A 22,889-nucleotide genomic window follows, 5' to 3' on the forward strand; every position below is an offset into this window, starting at 1 on the left:
TTGTCCACCTTCATTACTGACTTAAAATTTAAGTCCGTCAAATGATCTAACTCAACTGGCTGCAACGTAAAGTTGACCATGCGAAAAAACAGGTCTCCTCAACAATATTCCAACTCTATCAAATGTCTGTCCTTGGGATTTGTTAATTGTCATAGCAAATGCGCTGATGACTGTGGAAACTGTGTTCTTTGAAAATTAAATGGCAGTGCAGTCCCTGAATACGTCAAGTGTATGCGTGGAATCAAAACACGTTTTCCGCGAGCAACTCCAGTGAGTACTTCACAATCTATTGTGTTATTATGCATTGCTTTGACTCGCAGCAATACCACTAAATGCACACGAAATACAGCGAAGATTAAGGGAATTTAATTTACGAATTATAGCCGTTTGTGTGAATGTTTTCCCACAACCTGCATGGGATGTCAAACAAAACACATTTGATCCTGTATGGTAATACTGAACTTCACGAATAACTTTATCAATAGTATCACGCTGTTCATTATTTGCGCAATCATAAAGCTCATTAAATAAACATTCTTCTACGAAAGGATCAAAAATATCGAGATCAGCAAATTCTGGCATTATTGTAGGTGTAGGCAAACCAAGTGACGTACATGTAACATTATGTGTTAACAAAATATCCTCGATTTCCAATAATACTCTATTAAAAGAAACATCTACACTACAACCATCTCTAACGAAATCTTCGCTTAAATGATCTCTAAATTCCACCCAAAGCGCTAATGCATTTGCTGGAATATTGAAGGCACAATTAATCGCAAACAAATTACGCATTTGTTTTCCTGAGTTAAATGTCTTAGCTTCATTGAGAGAAACTCTCCACTCGTTATAATTGGACGCAATTACCCTAGCATGACATGCTTCGATAAATGTCCTATAAACAATTCCATTGAATGTACGCACATCTTCATATGATTTTGGCCCTTTTACATGCAACAAAAGTAATCTTAAATGGAATTGCTCAATTTCTTTGGGAAACACCATATACATCCGAGTAATAATTTTATCTCCTCCTCGTTGTCTTTTTTGCCAAGATTTTCTACTATCAATCCAAACATAATGCAATGAAATTTCTATATACGTATATTGATTAGCAGATGAATCACTTTGATTCAATTGAAAGAAAGCTAATAGCTTCGTAAGCTTAGGATTTTCTACTGCTTGTCTTTCTTGGTCTTCGCGAAATATAATATTTTGTCTTTGTGTCAAATGAATGTGAAGACGAATTATAATATGAGACTGAAAATGCATAGGAAATTCATATATTCGCCACATAGCCTCAGTTGATCCCACATATCGACCATTCAAAAAATTTCTAACGTCATCTACTTCAACTTGTACTTGTTAGTCATTTTCGTTTGTGCTTTCACTTTGAATTAAAACAGTTGCACTATCAAAACCCTTATATACATATTTATATATGTACTTAATACTTTTGACGGAAGTGCACACCTCGACATTAATGTGACAATTATATTTTGCAAACAAATACGGGTTGTATGGAACGACATAACGATTATCTAGAGACTTTCCTCTAACATCAACGGAAACATTATTATCGCGCCGTCTATACAACGGATAACCATTAACTGATTCTTTCGTTAATTGCACAAAATCCTTTGGAAATTGTTTTGAACATTTTCCATCTTGCATACATACAGAGCTTGGATTCAAAACACCGCATGGACCGTGCATCATGTGTTTGACAACAAATTCATGTAACTTTGGCTGCAAATTTTTATCCGGTATCTCTGCACAAACTATTTTATCAATATCAGCCGGCCCGACAATTTTGTCATTTTCACATAAAGTTATCAAAATGTGAGCATGAGGCAAACCTCTTTTTTGAAATTCGATTGTATATATAAGAGCCTCAACTTTGCCAAAAATATATTTATTCCAAATGTCAGAAATGAGTTCTTTTAACTTCGATTTAAATACACGCACAACTATTTCAGGCCTGAAATGAGATGATTCATTAGGATCAATATTATATACAATTTCCGCCCAATTCTGATTGCAAGTCATTGTAACAAAAAGCGATGGCTTGCCGAAGTACTGAACAATTGACATTTCATCTAAGTAATTTTGATACATGTTTCTCGGAGACCCAGTGAAGGATGAAGACAAAATCACTTTACGACCTAAGCTACCATCTCCTACTTGATTCGTTTGCAAATAATCACTAATATTGTTATACACATCTGCCCTCAAATTTACTTGATTCTGTCTTATAAAATGTAGTCGACATACTTCTATTCTCACATACATATCAACAATGTATTGCAAAAATAGTTTTTGCGATTTATGCAAAAAGCTAAATTGATCCCTTATTGCAAATCTGAAGCATGCAAATTGTAACATTGTAACTTTATTTCGAATCTGCCTACCATTAGAATTATGTTGCACGTTATGCGATATATTAACGTGCCAACCAAAATCTCCATTTGGGAATAGTAAAGGATATGCCAATGGTTTCAAAGCAGAATCTAATACTAATACATTCTTAACTACACCATTTGTTTTTAAAAAAGATATCATATTTCTCTCAAATGGTGGTTCACCATCTATAGTCGTAAATATTATATCTTCGTATATCTGTATCACGATTCACGATAATTGCCATACAAATCTCTTTTTGTGCATTGCATACTCTATCATAATGTTCTTTCATTGTACAAAATGAATATCTCTCGAATTGAAGTGTTGTTAATGTCGATTCAACCAATTAATTAACCTTAACTATCACACAATTCACAATTAAAATTTAACTATCACACAATACACTTGAAATAAATCTAAAAATTTCAAACTCATTAACCTTAACTATCCACATTTCACAATTAAAATTTATCAAAATTAAAATTTATCACAATTAAAATTTAACTATCACACAATGCAAATAAAACGATTGATATCAAAGGATATTTCCACTTCAATGCGTTTTTTTTATTCACAAACAATATTTGAAATTAATGAGCTTTAAAAATCTGATTGTAACAGAATCCACAAAGTCCAAACACACAAAGTCCAAACACACAAAGTCCACTTTTTTCCAAAAGTGGAAAAAAATCGCACACACAAATCCACCGTAAACAATTAACAATTCGTCACAAAAAAAAACTTTGAAAAACACATGTATTTTGTTGTTGTAGTCGCTAAATTTACGCCAACGCATTTTTACCTGTGTTTCCGTTAACGTACATGCGAAAAAATAACGTTGTGCTCTTCTGCACGTCTTCACCTTTCCAACGGTATAAATTTTATCCATATATGTCAACGGCAACACAGTTAAAACGGGGTAACAAACTTTTATGTTAGCGTAATTATATATAGATAAGAATAATTAAAATTAAAGGCCCTTTTATATTGATTATATTAACACAAATAACAAAAACCTCAAACATCAGTGTGTAACTGGGTCTACAAGCTTATATCTCTTAGTAAAATCAGTGAAATGAAAGTTAAATTGTTATAAGAACCTATGGAGTTTTTTGATCATTGCACTGTTTACCAGGTAGTAGTGATCGCTATTAGAGAAACTATAGCTTGTCTCAAAGTGGATATTATAATAAATAAGATAATGTACATACTATTAAATGTTCAAGCTGCTTTAAAGTCTCTAAGTTCAATCTTATTTACATCCAGAACAGTTTTTGACTACTATCCATCTTTAAATTATATGTCGATCGAGTTCAATATTTCTTTAGACTGTGCTCCCGCTCACACAAATATTGAGTTCAGTCTAATTTACCATACATCCAGAACAGTTTTTGACTGCTACTCATCTCTAAATGAGATGGCGATGGAGTACAAAATTTCTTTAGTCTGTATTCCCGTTCAGAATAATGGTGCGGCCAGACGGAGTGCTTCAGATAATTATACGAAATATTTACAAAATCTGACCATATCGTTAACACCACTCGAACATCTGTCGAATTCTTACTGTGCTAAACTTTAAAAAAAAAAAATTGGAAACCTTTAGCCATAAACAGACATCTGTATGAAAGTTAGCTGCATGGTTTTAATACAAAATGGAGAACTCTCATTGAGATATGCCATATAAAGATGTCACTCTTATGGTGGGTTTGTTGAGGGGTTGCAGCCGATTAGAAAACTTTGCTATAAGATTGAATCCCCTGTTATTCCCCCTATTTATTGCATTAATTCTTTAAAAAGATTTATATATTTATTATTATTTATTTTATTTATTTTATTTATTTTATTTATTTTATTTATTTTATTTATTTTATTTATTTTATTTATTTTTATTTATATTATTTATTTATTTTATTAATTTATTTTATTTTATTTTATTTATTTATTATTTTATTTATTTATTTATTTTATTTGATTTATTATTTTTATTGATTTATTAATTATATTTATTTTATTATCTATATATAATTACGCTAACATAAAAGTTTGTTACCCCGTTTTAACTGTGTTGCCGTTGACATATATGGATAAAATTTATACCGTTGGAAAGGTGAAGACGTGCAGAAGAGCACAACGTTATTTTTTCGCATGTACGTTAACGGAAACACAGGTAAAAATGCGTTGGCGTAAATTTAGCGACTACAACAACAAAATACATGTGTTTTTCAAAGTTTTTTTTTGTGACGAATTGTTAATTGTTTACGGTGGATTTGTGTGTGCGATTTTTTTCCACTTTTGGAAAAAAGTGGACTTTGTGTGTTTGGACTTTGTGTGTTTGGACTTTGTGTGTTTGGACTTTGTGGATTCTGTTACAATCAGATTTTTAAAGCTCATTAATTTCAAATATTGTTTGTGAATAAAAAAAACGCATTGAAGTGGAAATATCCTTTGATATCAATCGTTTTATTTGCATTGTGTGATAGTTAAATTTTAATTGTGATAAATTTTAATTTTGATAAATTTTAATTGTGATATATTTTAATTGTGAAATGTGGATAGTTAAGGTTAATGAGTTTGAAATTTTTAGATTTATTTCAAGTGTATTGTGTGATAGTTAAATTTTAATTGTGATGAATTTTAATTGTGAATTGTGTGATAGTTAAGGTTAATTAATTGGTTGAATCGACATTAACAACACTTCAATTCGAGAGATATTCATTTTGTACAATGAAAGAACATTATGATAGAGTATGCAATGCACAAAAGAGATTTGTATGGCAATTATCGTGAATCGTGATACAGATATACGAAGATATAATATTTACGACTATAGATGGCGAACCACCATTTGAGAGAAATATGATATCTTTTTTAAAAACAAATGGTGTAGTTAAGAATGTATTAGTATTAGATTCTGCTTTGGAACCATTGGCATATCCTTTACTATTCCCAAATGGAGATTTTGGTTGGCACGTTAATATATCGCATAACGTACAACATAATTCTAATGGTAGGCAGATTCGAAATAAAGTTACAATGTTACAATTTGCATGCTTCAGATTTGCAATAAGGGATCAATTTAGCTTTTTGCATAAATCGCAAAAACTATTTTTGCAATACATTGTTGATATGTATGTGAGAATAGAAGTATGTCGACTACATTTTATAAGACAGAATCAAGTAAATTTGAGGGCAGATGTGTATAACAATATTAGTGATTATTTGCAAACGAATCAAGTAGGAGATGGTAGCTTAGGTCGTAAAGTGATTTTGTCTTCATCCTTCACTGGGTCTCCGAGAAACATGTATCAAAATTACTTAGATGCAATGTCAATTGTTCAGTACTTCGGCAAGCCATCGCTTTTTGTTACAATGACTTGCAATCAGAATTGGGCGGAAATTGTATATAATATTGATCCTAATGAATCATCTCATTTCAGGCCTGAAATAGTTGTGCGTGTATTTAAATCGAAGTTAAAAGAACTCATTTCTGACATTTGGAATAAATATATTTTTGGCAAAGTTGAGGCTCTTATATATACAATCGAATTTCAAAAGAGAGGTTTGCCTCATGCTCACATTTTGATAACTTTATGTGAAAATGACAAAATTGTCGGGCCGGCTGATATTGATAAAATAGTTTGTGCAGAGATACCGGATAAAAATTTGCAGCCAAAATTACATGAATTTGTTGTCAAACACATGATGCACGGTCCATGCGGTGTTTTGAATCCAAGCTCTGTATGTATGCAAGATGGAAAATATTCAAAACAATTTCCAAAGGATTTTGTACAATTAACGAAAGAATCAGTTAATGGTTATCCGTTGTATAGACGGCGCGATAATAATGTTTCCGTTGATGTTAGAGGAAAGTCTTTAGATAATCGTTATGTCGTTCCATACAACCCGTATTTGTTTGCAAAATATAATTGTCACATTAATGTCGAGGAGTGCACTTCCGTCAAAAGTATTAAGTACATATACAAATATGTATATAAGGGTTTTGATAGTGCAACTGTTTTAATTCAAAGTGAAAGCACAAACGAAAATGACTAACAAGTACAAGTTGAAGTAGATGACGTTAGAAATTTTTTGAATGGTCGATATGTGGGATCAACTGAGGCTATGTGGCGAATATATGAATTTCCTATGCATTTTCAGTCTCATATTATAATTCGTCTTCACATTCATTTGACACAAAGACAAAATATTATATTTCGCGAAGACCAAGAAAGACAAGCAGTAGAAAATCCTAAGCTTACGAAGCTATTAGCTTTCTTCCAATTGAATCAAAGTGATTCATCTGCTAATCAATATACGTATATAGAAATTTCATTGCATTATGTTTGGATTGATAGTAGAAAATCTTGGCAAAAAAGACAACGAGGAGGAGATAAAATTATTACTCGGATGTATATGGTGTTTCCCAAAGAAATTGAGCAATTCCATTTAAGATTACTTTTGTTGCATGTAAAAGGGCCAAAATCATATGAAGATGTGCGTACATTCAATGGAATTGTTTATAGGACATTTATCGAATCATGCTAGGGGAATTGCGTCCAATTATAACGAGTGGAGAGTTTCTCTCAATGAAGCTAAGACATTTAACTCAGGAAAACAAATGCGTAATTTGTTTGCGATTAATTGTGGCTTCAATATTCCAGCAAATGCATTAGCGCTTTGGGTGGAATTTAGAGATCATTTAAGCGAAGATTTCGTTAGAGATGGTTGTAGTGTAGATGTTTCTTTTAATAGAGTATTATTGGAAATCGAGGATATTTTGTTAACACATAATGTTACATGTACGTCACTTGGTTTGCCTACACCTACAATAATGCCAGAATTTGCTGATCTCGATATTTTTGATCCTTTCGTAGAAGAATGTTTATTTAATGAGCTTTATGATTGCGCAAATAATGAACAGCGTGATACTATTGATAAAGTTATTCGTGCAGTTCAGTATTACGATACAGGATCAAATGTGTTTTGTTTGACATCCCATGCAGGTTGTGGGAAAACATTCACACAAACGGCTATAATTCGTAAATTAAATTCCCTTAATCTTCGCTGTATTTCGTGTGCATTTAGTGGTATTGCTGCGAGTCAAAGCAATGCATAATAACACAATAGATTGTGAAGTACTCACTGGAGTTGCTCGCGGAAAACGTGTTTTGATTCCACGCATACACTTGACGTATTCAGGGACTGCACTGCCATTTAATTTTCAAAGAACACAGTTTCCACAGTCATCAGCGCATTTGCTATGACAATTAACAAATCCCAAGGACAGACATTTGATAGAGTTGGAATATTGTTGAGGAGACCTGTTTTTTCGCATGGTCAACTTTACGTTGCAGCCAGTTGAGTTAGATCATTTGACGGACTTAAATTTTATGTCAGTAATGAAGGTGGACAAGGTCATTTGGCTAATGATGAAAGGGTGTTTACAAAAAATATTGTTTACACTGAAGTTTTGAGAACTTCGTGATATAAAATATAGAATTATTATTATACATTATTATCATTTTAGATTTCATTCAGTTTGAATGTTTTTCAATATTTAATTTTTTTCATTCGTTCATTTGCAAATTTCATTTCTTTGTTTCTTGCCTTCACTGCATACCGCGATTTGATTTCGTGATGGCAGAGTATAGGAATTTGTTTGATAATTAACACGGGAGCGAGATGTTGTGCAAAGTCGCATTGTCGAAATTATGCAATAAATTGACGCAATAAATTGCGTCAGAATTTCGAATTTCTTTAGAAGAAGGTGCTGTTCTACAAAATTGCTGATTCCTATACTGATAACTTTCCGATATCACCTGAAGAACAAATGTACGGAGCAGATGTTAAGATAATTTATTTGTTGAAAAGATTTCAAAATGGAGCATCAGTTCGAAACTTTATCGGTATTTCATTCAAACAATTCATCAATATTTTATACTAATTATTTTCTTCTTTCGCAGGTGCATATGTGGTCACATATGACGACAAATTTAAATTAAACGATTTGATTGGATTGATAATACAAGGAAGAATTAAGCCAAAACCAGAAACACAACAAATAATTTTGCACGAGATGAAATTATAAATTTTAATTTATTTTTTAAATTGTTTTCTACAACTTTCTTTAGATTTTGTTCATATTTTAATCAAATTCATCAATAAAATTTAAATACTATTAAAATAAATAAATCGTATTTTCTATTGGTCGAATTTCGACCACTGGCGACCCTAGTTTTCAAAATTATGTTAGCATACATATAAAATATTGAAATAAAGTTCCTCAAAATCTGTAACTATACTAAAAATCCATCCTATGTTTGGAAAATTGTGAAAACACCTCTATTTTTATTTAATCAAAAGGCTATCCTCTGATAGCATGTTGAAGTTTTCAATGGAGATCAATAACATGAAAAGTGGCGTTTCTATATTATTATTCTCCTTTACTCCTTGCTATTCGTACTAGTACAGAGAAAAGTTCTATAAAAGGATATGCCCAGAAAATCGGTATAATGCATTAATACCTGATTAGTCGAAACACAGTAAGTTGTAGTTGAAAGTGGAGGTCAATGATATAGTAAGAGGTGTTTCTATATATTTTGATTTACTTTTCAACTTGATATTCTTACTAGTACGGAACTAAGTCTTATATTTTCTGCTGCTCTATGTAGGTGTAAGTTCTTTGAGTATTTGGTTCAAGACATGTATATAGCTGGACATAACAAATAAGTCAAGTGATCAGCTTTAAAAAAAGAATAGATTATTGGCATATTATATGGTGAATATCTATGGTGAATATCAAACCTAATATTCAAAATCGGATAATGTATATGAATCTCTCTAGGCTATAACTGACTAATCCACTTTGTAGAAAAATTCGTAAACTCAACCAATAACGTTATTATACGTAGATATAATCTATCATTTTCTTCTAATATAGAGTGGTTCAAGAATATAAAATTCTAGTACATTCATTGTGGTAATACGTAACGATTTTCATAAAAAAATTTTATTCAAAAAATTATTCAAAATTATCAAATCAACTTTTACCGGTGAAACTAAGCAGTGTAAACGAAGCCTTTTGTGTGATTAATTAACGTAGTACAGCGAACTTCCGGTTGCCTTGCTTACTTTGTTTTTATTTTTGTTTTTATTTATTTTTTTTTCTATATATATATTTTTTTTTTTTTTTGAATTTTTACAACTTGCACACTTCCACACCTCAGTGTTAGCTGCTGACCAGTGTTCGCACTTCAGAGTGCAAAGGCGTTAGTGAAGTTGGATGGTGTCGTTGTGTTAGTTTGTCCATGGAAAACGTTGTGGGCGTACACGCAAATTAATTGTTTAAGGCGCTTTACTATGAGTGTATAGTGTGTAGTAGATGTGTGTCTGTGTGTGTATGTGAGTGTTAGAATATGTGTTAACCATTTCGTCGTCTCCTTACGTACGCGAAACTATTAAAATACTTAAGCAGTCTGTGCTTTGGCAAACGCCTACTCTGCCTTGATTGTTGTTGCTATATTTCGCTGGTTTCCTAAGGTTTTTCATTTAATTTTTCAGTGTTGTTTTGTTTTTTTGTTTTCTTTTGTTTTTTTGATTTTTTGTTTTTTGAGATAAGCAGCGAAGTGTGTGCATGGCGGCGGTTCAGTGAATGGCATTAAAAGCGCAACATCGCTGCTGCTTTCATTAAAATGAAAATCAGACTCACTTATCTTAATTAGCAATTCACATAAAAACCACGCAACATTGCTCATGTAAAACAAGTAAAATATAAACTCAAATATAAACGCTAAACACTACAAATAATATGACAAATAGAGCAGTTGGCATTTCGTGTTATTAACCTGAATACGCGCTTTAATATTGTATGTTTAGTTGTTGTTGTTGTTACTTGCGTTTGTTGTTCTTGTATTTTTGTTTTATTTTTTGTTGTTGCTGTTATATATTCCCCATGCAGGCGCTTAAAAATTCTTGTTGTAATTAAAATAACAGCTTAGATAACAGTTTTTTTTTCTTTTCGCTATTTTAGATAAGATTAAAAGTGAAAAGAACAACAAAAAACAAAAAACAAAAAAAAAAAAGAAAAGAAAGAAAAAAATGTGAATATTAAACCATAAAGGATGTGCTTATTACGATATGCTCATTATGCCTTTAACGTTGCCTAGACGCTAGGCGCTCTGGCATCATTTACTGAATGTCTCCCCTGGTACTCGCTGGAAAGTGGCAAATAGGCGCTGTGACAATATAATAAAAATTATTTAACAACAAAAAGAAAAAGGTGTGTTTTTATATGCGGATTTTTATTTAATTCCTTTTTTCTTTTTTTTAATCTTTTTGTCAAAATAATTTTTTTTTATTTGGCAATAAAAAAATAGGCTACAATTTTAAACACCGTATTTAAGTGTACAGTGGGTATAAAATTTATCTTAAACGAGTATGTATTAGTTCAGATAATTATCAATAAACCATTTAGTTATAATAATAATCCTTTTCTTCCTAAATTTTTAAAGTTTTTATGTATATCTACTCCAATATTAGAATCTCTTTTGATGAAAGCAAAAGCGAATTTGCCGAAATACGCATATACCAAAAATTTACACTCGAAATAAAAGTCAATATTCGTGAAAAAATAATACCGACTTTTATTCCAAACAGTTGAGGAATATAGTCTTGAGTTTTGAGTATAAAAAGTATTGCTTTATTTAGTCTACTTTTGTGTTTTATACACCATTTGTCATGGGGTTTCATAGTGGCGCTTATATCTAAATTACCACTAATTATAATGAAAGAATGCATATCTGTTGTGACATATGCGCCTAAATAAACACTAGTTACAATGAGATAATGAAATATCTGTTGCGGCATATGTGCCGAAATAATTACCAGAAGGATTTAGAATGTTTTTGATTGAACATTCTAATTACTCTAAGTTAAAATACTTGTTCATACTTTAATAATCTAAGACTTTTGATAAATACTATCTCTAAGCAGCTATCCTGTAAATGAATTGAGCAAGCAATTTTTTTGTACTAGACTTGTTTCAAGATGAGCTATGGAAACTTTGTGGAGTTTTATTAACATGAATGCAATAGATATAAAGCAATCTATATCTATTCACATTAATGAACTGCTCAAGCAGATTTCAAAGACGCTTGAAACGTCTTATTAATTTTACTTAGAAATAATAGTAGTAACATTTTCTTTATGGAAAAACCACAATTCTATCAAAAAAACCAAATATCTCGGAGGTGTCTTAACAAATTCTTATAGTTTGCTTACTCTTGGCAATTTCAAGAACATTACTTATCTACTGTCTGAGAGTAAATGTTGTAATTCGCATTACCACATATTTTTTAAACCTAAGCCAACCTTATCAATCTCATTTTGGTGAAATCTGTAAAATATGATAGAATAGCTACGACAGCACTAGTTAATGGTCATAGGCGATTAAGTTATTTTAAGCACGTCCGATTTTATAACGTGCTCTCCAACAAGGAGAGTAAAAAAACAGAACATCTTCTAAGTTTAAGGGACCGTCAGGGAAAAACTGCGATTCTACGTTTCAAATATTCTGTTCTTCTTTTTATCTAACTTTAATATGGTAATTACAAGATCAGGTGAACGAAAATATACAAACTTTTTTAAATTTTTGCATTCCAAATAGAAAATATCTTAAACTATTTCACGTATTCAAATCTGCTGCAGAACTTATTATTGTTTTTATTATTCCCAAACTTTCTAAAGGAATGTGTTAGAGTAATGCTTTTTCGGAACAATCATTATGATAGTGTCACGTTAATACTCAGAGTCTATTTATTAGAAATTAGGATATACGAATCATATCATCTCTTCAACATTTATTTGTTACTGTGGATCAATGGATTTGTTAATAGCAAGCAACATGTAATTCTTTCTCTGCGTGCTCCTTGTTTATGACAGAATACATGTCATTAGGTACGCTGATAAGTTGGGGAGTCTCTGTATTTCTTTAATAGAGGCTTCGTTATTAACCTCACTTCCTAGCGTAGGTACACTTTTTGCTACTCTGAAAGAAAAAATTGCGGCTATTGTGATAAGAAAAATGACAAGATAAATATAGAACAAAATTTGACATAAACTGGTTACATAGTATACATGTTCGTATGTTTGAAAATATCTTTGTGTTGACTTCTTCTGTAAATATATCACATATAAACGCCCACAACGTTTATATTTAGTATAATTATTGTACCTATATTTTCTTGAAATATTTACATTCATATTTTTTATGGTTGGTGTATTATTAAATAATAGCCTATGAATGCACCTCGGCCTAAAAGATCTATTGTGCGCCTAAAGGTCTAACTAAAACAATTCTAGACTATGCATAAATCTCGTAATTGCTGTAGGCTTAATTTTACCTATTTGATTTGGGACTAAGATCTCGTTTCCAAAGTAGTCGAGTCTACGTCTTGCCACCGCTGGAATATGTTCTGATATTTCCTTCTCCTCATGACAGAGTCGACAGGAGTCACTTTCCACCGCACCTATAATCTTCATGTGGTTGGTGAATATATCCCACTGTGCTTTTAATGTCCTTGCTGGAGTCATAATTTAAACAGCACGTCACCAATGGCCAAAGCGTGTTTTGTTGCATTGTTTCATGAAATTTGCTTCATGTGAGTTCGTGTCGCTTTGCTCCACAAAATTCGCGTGTAGTTTTTTAAATTTATATAAAAGTATATATTTACTTTGGTTTTGGCACAATTACATATATGCATATGAAATATAAACAAATTTAAATATGCAACAAAAACAAATATTTTCATTTTCAATTTACTCAAATGAATGCAGGACAATCGTATGCAATATCCTGCGGTTTTGTGGCCTCACCGCTTGCCTATTTCCATGTCTTCCACACTTTTTCATATTTGAATGTTGCTCTGTTTAATATAATATATATGAAAATATTTGAACTTCATAGAGAAAATGTTTAAAATAAACAAAATTACGTGATAAATAATAATTTCTGGAAGAATTATGCTATATTGAATTTTTAAATTACGAATATAATTGAAACCGGAAAATTCTTAATAGGAAAGTAAACAAATAATAATGAACAAAAATTTATAGCTTTATTAAGCAAATAGTGTATAATGGACAAATAAAAAATACCGCATAAATAAAATAATTCTATACTAAAAACTAAATGGAATAAATATTTATTAAATTTATGATGGACTTTAATGGCGCATCAAACATTTATAAGATTAAAAAACGTTTTTAGAATTAAGTTTATTATTATAAAGATCAATTTTCATTTATATTATATATTTTTAAATGGACTAATTGGTTAATTGCTCAAGCAGCATACATTTTAAAATAACTTCTTACAATTATATTTTCCTATCATCAATATTTTGACTATATTGTAGTCTACAGTCCTTGAGCCTATCGTCATTTAACATTGACGACAGTAGAATATACTTTTTAAAATTAATTTAGAAATGTGTATTATTTAAATTATTTATTTAACTAGTTCATTCAAAAATATATATAAATTAAATTCATTTCAGTATGAGATATATAGATATATATACCCATGCCACTACTGGAGATGAAAAATTACTTCGGGTCTCCATTCGTTGTCTCAAATTTTCGGCAGTGGGTACAGCTAAGGAAACAAGATCATTTTGACAGTTTATGAACTGCACAATAGAGATATTTTTCTCATCAGAGAACACAATCTATGTGAATTTGCCACGTTCGTGCAAGCGTAGTCCTGTACTCTTTCTAGTCTAACTATTTGTTGCTTTACTTTAAGATTTTATGTCTTTTGGAACTTGTAAGGCTTTACCTTGGCTGGCATATTTTTAGTTCTTTGACCATTTGTTTATTATTACGATTTGGATTTCGTTAAAGTCGAGCCTTCAATTTCTGGACCATTTTAGGTGATATTGCTGTTTTTTTTTCGTCCACCACAATGGCGTTTGGCGACACTGCCTGTACTACTATAACGATATCTGATGTGATACACAAGCATTCCATTTTCTATGAACTGTTTGAGCTCATGAACAATAGCTGGTTGCGATTTTCCAGCGAAATATAAAGCACCTAAAATTTTTGTCTTTGTCCTTTCTTTGCTATTCGAATCCGTCTAACTTTTAAATAGTTTCTTTCGTCATAAAAAGACACACCATTATCGGCAAGAAAAAATTAACCTTAAAGCACCTATGTTTTATAAAACTAAGACCCAAATGCTTGTGGTAGCTTGCAAACAATATAAACAGCTGTCATTCGTATGAACTTTACGTAGTTGGCAATATCAATTTAACAGGTATATCTGTGTGTAGTTGGTAATACTTCAATTGCCTAACACTGTATAATATCAACTATAGGGCGAGTATATCTGTGTGTAGTAGGGAACACGTCAATCCCCTGACCATGTATAATATCAACTATAGAGAAGGTTTTTCTGTGGATTTAAATTACAAGTTGGCAACACTGTTTCCTGTAATAATAGTTTATGATATTTACATGAAGTGACAATATTTGTGTATTTTCCAAATTTAGTTTAAAAATAATGGTTCAGTACTCGGAACTTACCACACTCTCCTTACATTTAATGGTCGATGTAATTCTCATTCAAACAATCATCAATTATTTTGACAACAAACATTGTTAAATTGACAACATCCATCCATAGAGCAAATGATGTGTAGCGCACACTGAAATAATTGGTTCGGGTGTAGAACATTGTGTTAGGTTAGACTCTAATACGAACTGAAATAATTTCTATAAAACAGGGATAAATGCATGATAATTGAATGGTTACACTTAACTAAAAAGACTTTATGGGATTTTTCAGTGTGGTAAACCATTTCCTATAAATATTATAACAATTTTAAGTTATTACAAAGATACTCCACAGCCGCAAAGATTTCTTTAACAGTTCTGTGATTTAAAATTTAAAACCCTCTATTAAGTGATGGATTGATAAATTTTTTATGTACGATATTTGCTGGTATTATTTAAATTAGTTTAAGACTTCCATAAAATATAAAAGATATTTTAAAGACTATAAAAACTTCTATGGAGAATCATTTGATATAAAAATGATAGATATGTCTATATGGTCTGGAAATGAGTAAGTTTTATTCAGTTTCTTAGATTTTTCGAGCGTTAAGAGCTTTTTTGAGATATAATGAACTTTAATTGATATTTATATATGTTAGTACTAAAACTGGCTCATTGAAGAAAAGTAAAGTTATGCTCATTGCCAAAGATCCATTTCGTGCTGGCAATCAAGGGAGGTCAATTCACTTTTCTTCAGTTTTTATTGGTTAAAACATGTGTTTATCGAGCATATTATCCATATCAACTTTAATAGAATATATGTGGTATTGAAAGTGGCAAGAAAAGTTATGCTTATTGTCTAAGATGCATATAGAATGGTATGTTTTCTACAAGAAAAGAATTTATAAAAGTTCCTTAAGACTTAATGAAGAGTGTATAAAATTTCGTTTAAACTCAAGCTTGAACTATTAGTAGTCTACACCATTCCAACTATTCCAGTGATACGGTTATATTAGTTGGTGAACTCATGCTAATTTTTGAGATTAAAAAAGGAATAATGCCTTTGCAGCTTTATAAAATTTTCTTCTCTATTGAAATTATACTGAGTCCAGTCTAATGGAGAACAGTATATGAGGTCTTGGGATGGGTGTGTTCTTAAACAAATGTCATTTAATAAAATCAACTTATTCATATGAACACATAAAAATAAAAGTCACAATTTAATAATAGTTTTTATATATTTCCTCTCTACAATATCTGTTTATTACTTCCTTCGTCGTTGTTAGTGTGACAAATTAACGATGGATGCTTTTTTAGATGGGAACACGCATCTGTTAATTATTTTTCGAAATATTGTATTTACGTTTAGATAATAAATTAATTTAATTAGTTTAATAAAAGTGCTACTTTTTAATGCCTTCCTTATGCTCTTACTTAATAAGTGCAATTAATTTCCTTGTAATTACAAAAAGCAAAAACATGAATTTTATTTTTATTTATTTAATTAAGTATTTTATTCAATGTTGTATACAATAGTATGCAATAATAAATTATCCAATAAATTTTAATTAAAATTCTAATGCAAATTTCTGCATTCATACGTACATTTAACGACAATAGAAAATAGTTTGTATATATGTGTATACTTGTATATATAGAGTAATAAATGAATTGATAGTAGGAGGTGGATATGCTTGAGAGCTACTTGTTACCACCAACTTCCTTTAACCTTGTGGAGCACAGTTTTGAAAACAGGCACCTTAACTGGAAAAGGACGTGGTACTTTGATGGGCACATATTTGACTACGGGATAGGGTACACGTTTCTCCACCGGCACTGGTATATGCTTTTCCACTGGAATTGGCACAACACGTTCGACAGGTATTTTTAATTCCTTCTCGACTGGCACTTGTACCTGTTGTGCGACAGGAATTTGTATTGGCACAGGTTTGCTGATTGGCACAATGACAGCATGCGAGACAGGAATCTTAACAGGCTGATGTACAGGTACATGCAGCTTCTTCACAACCGGGTAGGGTACATAGTTTATAACGTCTGGTTGGCTGTTTGTATTTGTGGCATGTGAGGTCGATAGATAATTAGTGGCGTCATCATAGCCATCGCCGCCATGAGCTGTTGCCGAGGACGTTGCTGAGGATGGCAGGGAGTGTGGTGGTAAGTGCTGATGTTCATAAAAATTTTGCTCACTCGCATCCGCTGCACTGCTGCCATACGAGAATGCAGAATGTGGCGAAAAACTATCGGCACTTGGACTAAAATATTGTTGCTGTTGTTGGTGTGAGTGTTGTTGATGATGGCGTTGTTGTTCAAATGTCGTTGCTGCTGAAAGTTCATTGTAACCGGAATTATGCTCGTAATGTTGTAGAAAATTGCCATCGGAGATTTTATCGCTCGATTGTTGTTCGTGCTGCTGTTGTGGATACTGATGTTGATGCAAAGTTCCCGACGAGGATGATGATGAGGCTGGATAGGCTACAGTATATGGTGAGGCTGATGTGGCTGCTGTTGACAAAGCTGCTGCCGTCTTGCCATGCCAGTCTAACATTGGGAGGAAGCTATTGTGCGTTGTATCAGCTGCATGCAAATTGTAAATCGTATTACTAAACGCACCACCAGCACCGCTGTTGGTATGTTGATTGTTTTCACCAGCGTATCCTGTTACGCCGGATGTGCTCGCAGTGGCATCATAATCGTTTTCTTGCTGCTCCTCATAAATTGGTATCTCTTGTTTGCTACCAACAACACCAGATAAAGCGGCATCATCATTGACTGTACCATAACCATTGCTAATGTGTTGAAGACCCGAGAGACTGGTGAGACCATTAAACGCCTTCATTAAGCTGCGACCATACGTGGTATGACTATTACTGCTGCTGATGCTGTTACCAATGCCGCTAGTGATGTCGTTATTGCCGCTGGCATAATTTCTTTTTGCTGCTATTGCACTTATTTCCACGGCTGTGGAGGCAGCACCAGACACATCATTTTGATTGCTGCTACCATAAGAATTTCGTTGTTGCTGGTGTTGTCGTTGTGCTCGATTAGCATATACGGGCTTGTTATTGTGGGATTGACTGTCATGCACTTCCGCTCCTGTCATTGCTAATGTAGATGAAGTTTTTACTGCCTGCACTGTTGCTGGTCCATAGACAATTGACATCAATGTTGCCGTTGCTACCACAAAGTGTAGTGTTTGCTATTCGCATATATGGCATATGAAAGAAGTGAAGAAAAAAGTGTTCGATAAAAGATAGAAAAACAAAGGCTGGAGGAGAACTAAGTTTAAAAAAGTGCAAAAAAGTGCAAAAAAGTGGAAAAAGTGCAAATTGAAAATTGAAAAATGTTCAAATGTGCAAATGTTAAATGCAAAATATTGGTTGAGTATTTGTGCATGGTGAAGTGCATGTGAACTTTGATTTCTACTCTCGAGCACTTAATGCTGAATTATGTTGATGACGTCATGCTGTCGCTTATGTGGCTTAGCAGCACTAACATGATTGATTTAAGTTGAGGCTTATGCGGTTTGAGATTTACTTAAGTTTAGTTTAGTTTGTTTTTACGTTAATGGATTTTCAATGGTGTGAAATGAAATTTTGTTTGCTTTCGCATATGCACACTTGTACATATAGAGTACCAGTACACATTACTACATACTAGTGTACACTAGTAGAGACAAGTGCATACTACTGCACACAAGTACATACTAGTGTACACTAATGCATAGTAAAGTACACTAGTGCACTTATGCTGTTGTTCTTTCTATGTATGTATGTATGCTTAGATATGCATGTAGCTAAATGTAGTTATCTTTTTTTTCTAACATTACACACATGTAATTTCCTACTGTTTAGTGTGTGAGTGTGTGTATTCTTCTCATCTGGTGTTTGAATTTTAATTAATAAATGTGAAATGCTTCAGTCTGTGAGTTAAAATAAATTAAAAGTAGCACTTTTTTCGCTTATCGTGTGAACGTATGTGTATTTAAATGTGTAATCACTTTTTCATTTTAAAAATAACAATTTTTTGCCAGTATTTTTATAAGCACACCAACGCAAATTAACTCTTAAATGCGGTTTCTTTTAGGTATTCTATTTTATATTTTTAAAGTAATTATTTTTCTAATTAGCAGATTAAAAAGAGGTTAATTTTGTTTGAATGAAAGTAATTGACCAACTTTGAGAGCTTTTAGTTGTGTTTAGTAGTAGGAATTGTTGGGGAACAGAAGTATTTTAAATAAAAAGTTTTTAAATATTATAAATATAAAAATGTGTTTTACCAATACTTTTTATTTTATTTTATTTATTTTATATATTTTACTACATTTTATAGTGAAATGGAAGAAACGTAAACGTCTTTAACTTTTTTCTTAATAAAAAAAAAAAACTTTTTAAGTTGCTTTAGACTAAAACTTACTGCAGATATTGAAGTTCTGTTTTAGAAACATAAAAGTAATTATTTTATACTTATTATTATTATTATTATTTAAGTAATAGGCTATTATAGCACCCCGACCTAAGAGATCTATTGTGCGCCTAAAGGCCCAACTAGGACAATTTCAGACTATTTATAACATAAATCTTGTAATTGCTGTGGGCTTGATTTTACCTATTTGACTTGGGACTAAGATCCCGCTTTCAACGTAATCGAGTCTACGTCTTGCCACCGCTGGGCAGTTGCATAGAACATGTTCTGATGTTTCCTTCTCCTCATAACAGAGTCGACAGGAGTCACCACACCTATAATCTTCATGTAATTAAGTCTACAGTGTCCTGTAAGAAGTTCAGTGTAGATTTTAATATCGTTTAATATCGTTGATGCTGTTTATTTCTATGTTTCACCAAAACCTATAGGACTTCAAGTGATTTCAGATGATATATTTAAAATAATATCTAATAATTTTTTATTAATATTAGAAGGGGCAAAATTACGTTGAAACCTATAGTATCTAAAGTGTTGTTCTTAGAAATAGTTGCAATAGCAAACTAGGACAGCACAGGACTATTAATAAGTTAATAAGTCTGTTAGTTCAAGCTAACATATCACACATTTGACTAGGAGTGTTTACGGTAATTAAGAAGAGCAATGATGACTGTGGTGATAATGTGAAAATTCTAATTGAAATTTCAAATCTTGGACTTTACAGCCAATTGAGTAATATTTGACAACGTTGAAATCTAAATAACAATATTGTTTGATAAAATTTACTCATGTATTTGATAGCTTGTTGGATTCTTATAAGACATTAAGTTATCGGTTGACTACCGACGGCAGTCATGTAAAATATTAAACATTTTTCTTCCTTCATCAATGTTTTAATTATAAAAACAATGAAAGACGCATCACCACTGTTTTATTGGTGGCTGCCTCAAGTCACCAATCTATAAAAGTCTCATTGAAGAAGTTCATAACCTTCATTCAAAACTGATTTGTTTTTGGATTTAAAACACGAAATTAATTAAATTAATTAATTTCTAGTCTTTATTAAGCATTCACTTAGTAGTCATCCACAGTTGAGTTGTAATCGATCCAACTTAGTTAGATCACTGTCGTATCTATATTAACTGGGAATTAGTTAAAATATAATTCAATATGAATTTAATATATATGGTATTGAATATAAAATAGTAAATTAATATATATAGTAAAAATATAGTAATAAGAGCGATTAGCTCGATATTTGGTTCACTTTAGTACTTTATCAAACTTTAATATTATTTTGCCTTTATGGATTTTATATTAATTGATTTTTTTTTAACTCTTCTTATTTTGATAGTCTTCCATCAAAGTGGGTCTTGTCATTTTGCAAATGATGTTCGGTTTTTCAGGTATAGAAATATGCGACTGAAAGGACAAGAGGACTGTTCATTTTTTTCTTTTCTTTAGTTTTTAGTTTTCAGTATATAACTATATACGATGAAAAGAATATGAAGGACTCACTTTCCGGTAATAAATTGTTCAATCAACTAAACCTTATTGAGAAATAAGATATTCTTACTTTGTGGAATAATTCTGGTTAAGCATCACTAATTAAACTCTTATTGAGGTATATGATATTATTCAAATTTCAGAATGATCTTTTTAATATTTATATTTCTGTTTTAAGAATTTATATCACCAAACTTTTTTAAAAGACATGAGGTTTTCATATCAGCTTAAATAACACTTAGCACTTAGCACCTTTTCTGATAATTATAATTAAATTCTCTCTTCGTGTTTTTTTTTTTTTTAATTTTAATTAATTAAAAGAATTTTACGTATTATTTTCGTAGCTTTTAATATAAATTGCATAAAATGCATCACAATACTCGATTGTCTTTACAATTTCACTGTGCTACCTCATCCACTCACCCATTGCATCACTGTCATGTTCTTGACTGGAATTAATTCTTTTAAAAATTTCTTTATAAATTCACTTAATCCACGTAAAAGACCTTGACTCTGATTGTGTAATGAATCGAATGCGTTTTCCAACGAACTGCATAACAATTTATATCATTTTTATTTTTAACCAAAGAAAAGCACAGCTGAGGAGTGCACCGTTTCTGGGAGTGAGCGGCGCCTTTGGGATGCTTAACGTTCGTAACAATTGCACAATTGCTACACTGCGATGGAAAGTGGAGCAGCGCAGCTCTCTAGCTTAGAAAGGAGATAGTCCAGTGAAGATTTAACAATGAAATCACGGTATTTGAACGTAAAAGTATTTATTTTAGTAAATTTTTATTTTGAAAGGGAAATGTACAAAATGACAGGAAGTTAAAAGCAGTGGCGGTAATAATAAAAAAGAAAAATATTAAAAAAATTAAAAAAATAAATCTTTACGAATTATTCTACTTTGATTTGGTTCTTAATTAATCAAATTTTATTGAATAGATATATAGATTAGAAAATAGTTCTGAAAATTAATAAATAATTCCAAGACCATTGATGAGGGATATTTACTAAAATATTACTAGGAACAGCTTATTCAGTCAGCCAAATATTTAATTAATTAAAAATAATGAAAAAAAATTTTGTTGTTGCTATGATAAAACCTTTCTATTAAAAACAACAGTTTATATTAAGAATTTTGTTTCTTAAAATGGACGTTAAACATCTTAAAATGGTCGTTGAAAATCTATCTGATATTAGAAGTGATTCACTAAATAGCAGAATACAACGCAGAGTTGATATGAGTAAACGACATTTATTGTAAGGTGGAAACGTATATCGCGAATATATTCTTTATGTATTTTTATATTTAAATGTAGATAATATAAATCAATTGAAATAAGAATCAATTTAAATGTAGAAGTAGAAGATCAATACCCTTTTATGGGAAGATACTCAGTATTGAAAGAGTTTCAATGCAGATATTTTCAAGAAACAATGCTATATGATTTTAAATTGATTCACGTTTTAAATGGCTAAGATCGAGGTTGTCCAAAGTACAATCCGCTTAATTAACAAAGTGTACAAATGGTTCGAAAAACTTATATCCTGAACCGCAAGTCATTACATTAAAGATAAAATATATTTTATATATATTTCGTATTGCAACAGTTAATATTTATAATGTTGATATTGATAGAATTGTAAAAGATGAATTAATATAAATTTAATAAAACTAAATTTAATATTATCGTTGTATTATTATTTTGCTCCGGAAAAATTATGAGAGTATATATGTATTTCTGTGGTCCTCCAACCTATTCAGCAATTTGTATTGGCCCGCGTTCTTTTCTGATCTGAAGAGCTCTGCCTTAGATGTTGTAAAAGGGGTAAGATTGTTTTATTTTTTAGGAAAGGTAATTAGTAGAAACTTTTTATTATTATACACTTAACATCCGGCGACGGTCTTTATTTGAAGAGTATTTCAATATAAAATAAATCTTAAATAAAAATCGATAAAAATTACTTAAATAAAAATCTAA

General features: G+C 31.3%; 1 protein-coding gene across 1 annotated transcript; it reads right to left on the bottom strand.

The window, feature by feature from the left end:
• Window positions 1-16,666: 16,666 nt before the first annotated feature.
• Window positions 16,667-18,139, bottom strand: LOC119676549 (protein roadkill-like). Its single transcript, XM_038087790.1, has one exon. The coding sequence runs from the start codon at window positions 18,137-18,139 to the stop codon at window positions 16,667-16,669; it is 1,473 nt and encodes a 490-aa protein (XP_037943718.1).
• Window positions 18,140-22,889: the final 4,750 nt, after the last annotated feature.

This window comes from Teleopsis dalmanni, chromosome 2 (genome assembly GCF_002237135.1).
Source record: "Teleopsis dalmanni isolate 2A chromosome 2, ASM223713v2, whole genome shotgun sequence".
Classification (NCBI taxonomy): Eukaryota; Metazoa; Arthropoda; class Insecta; order Diptera; family Diopsidae; genus Teleopsis; species Teleopsis dalmanni.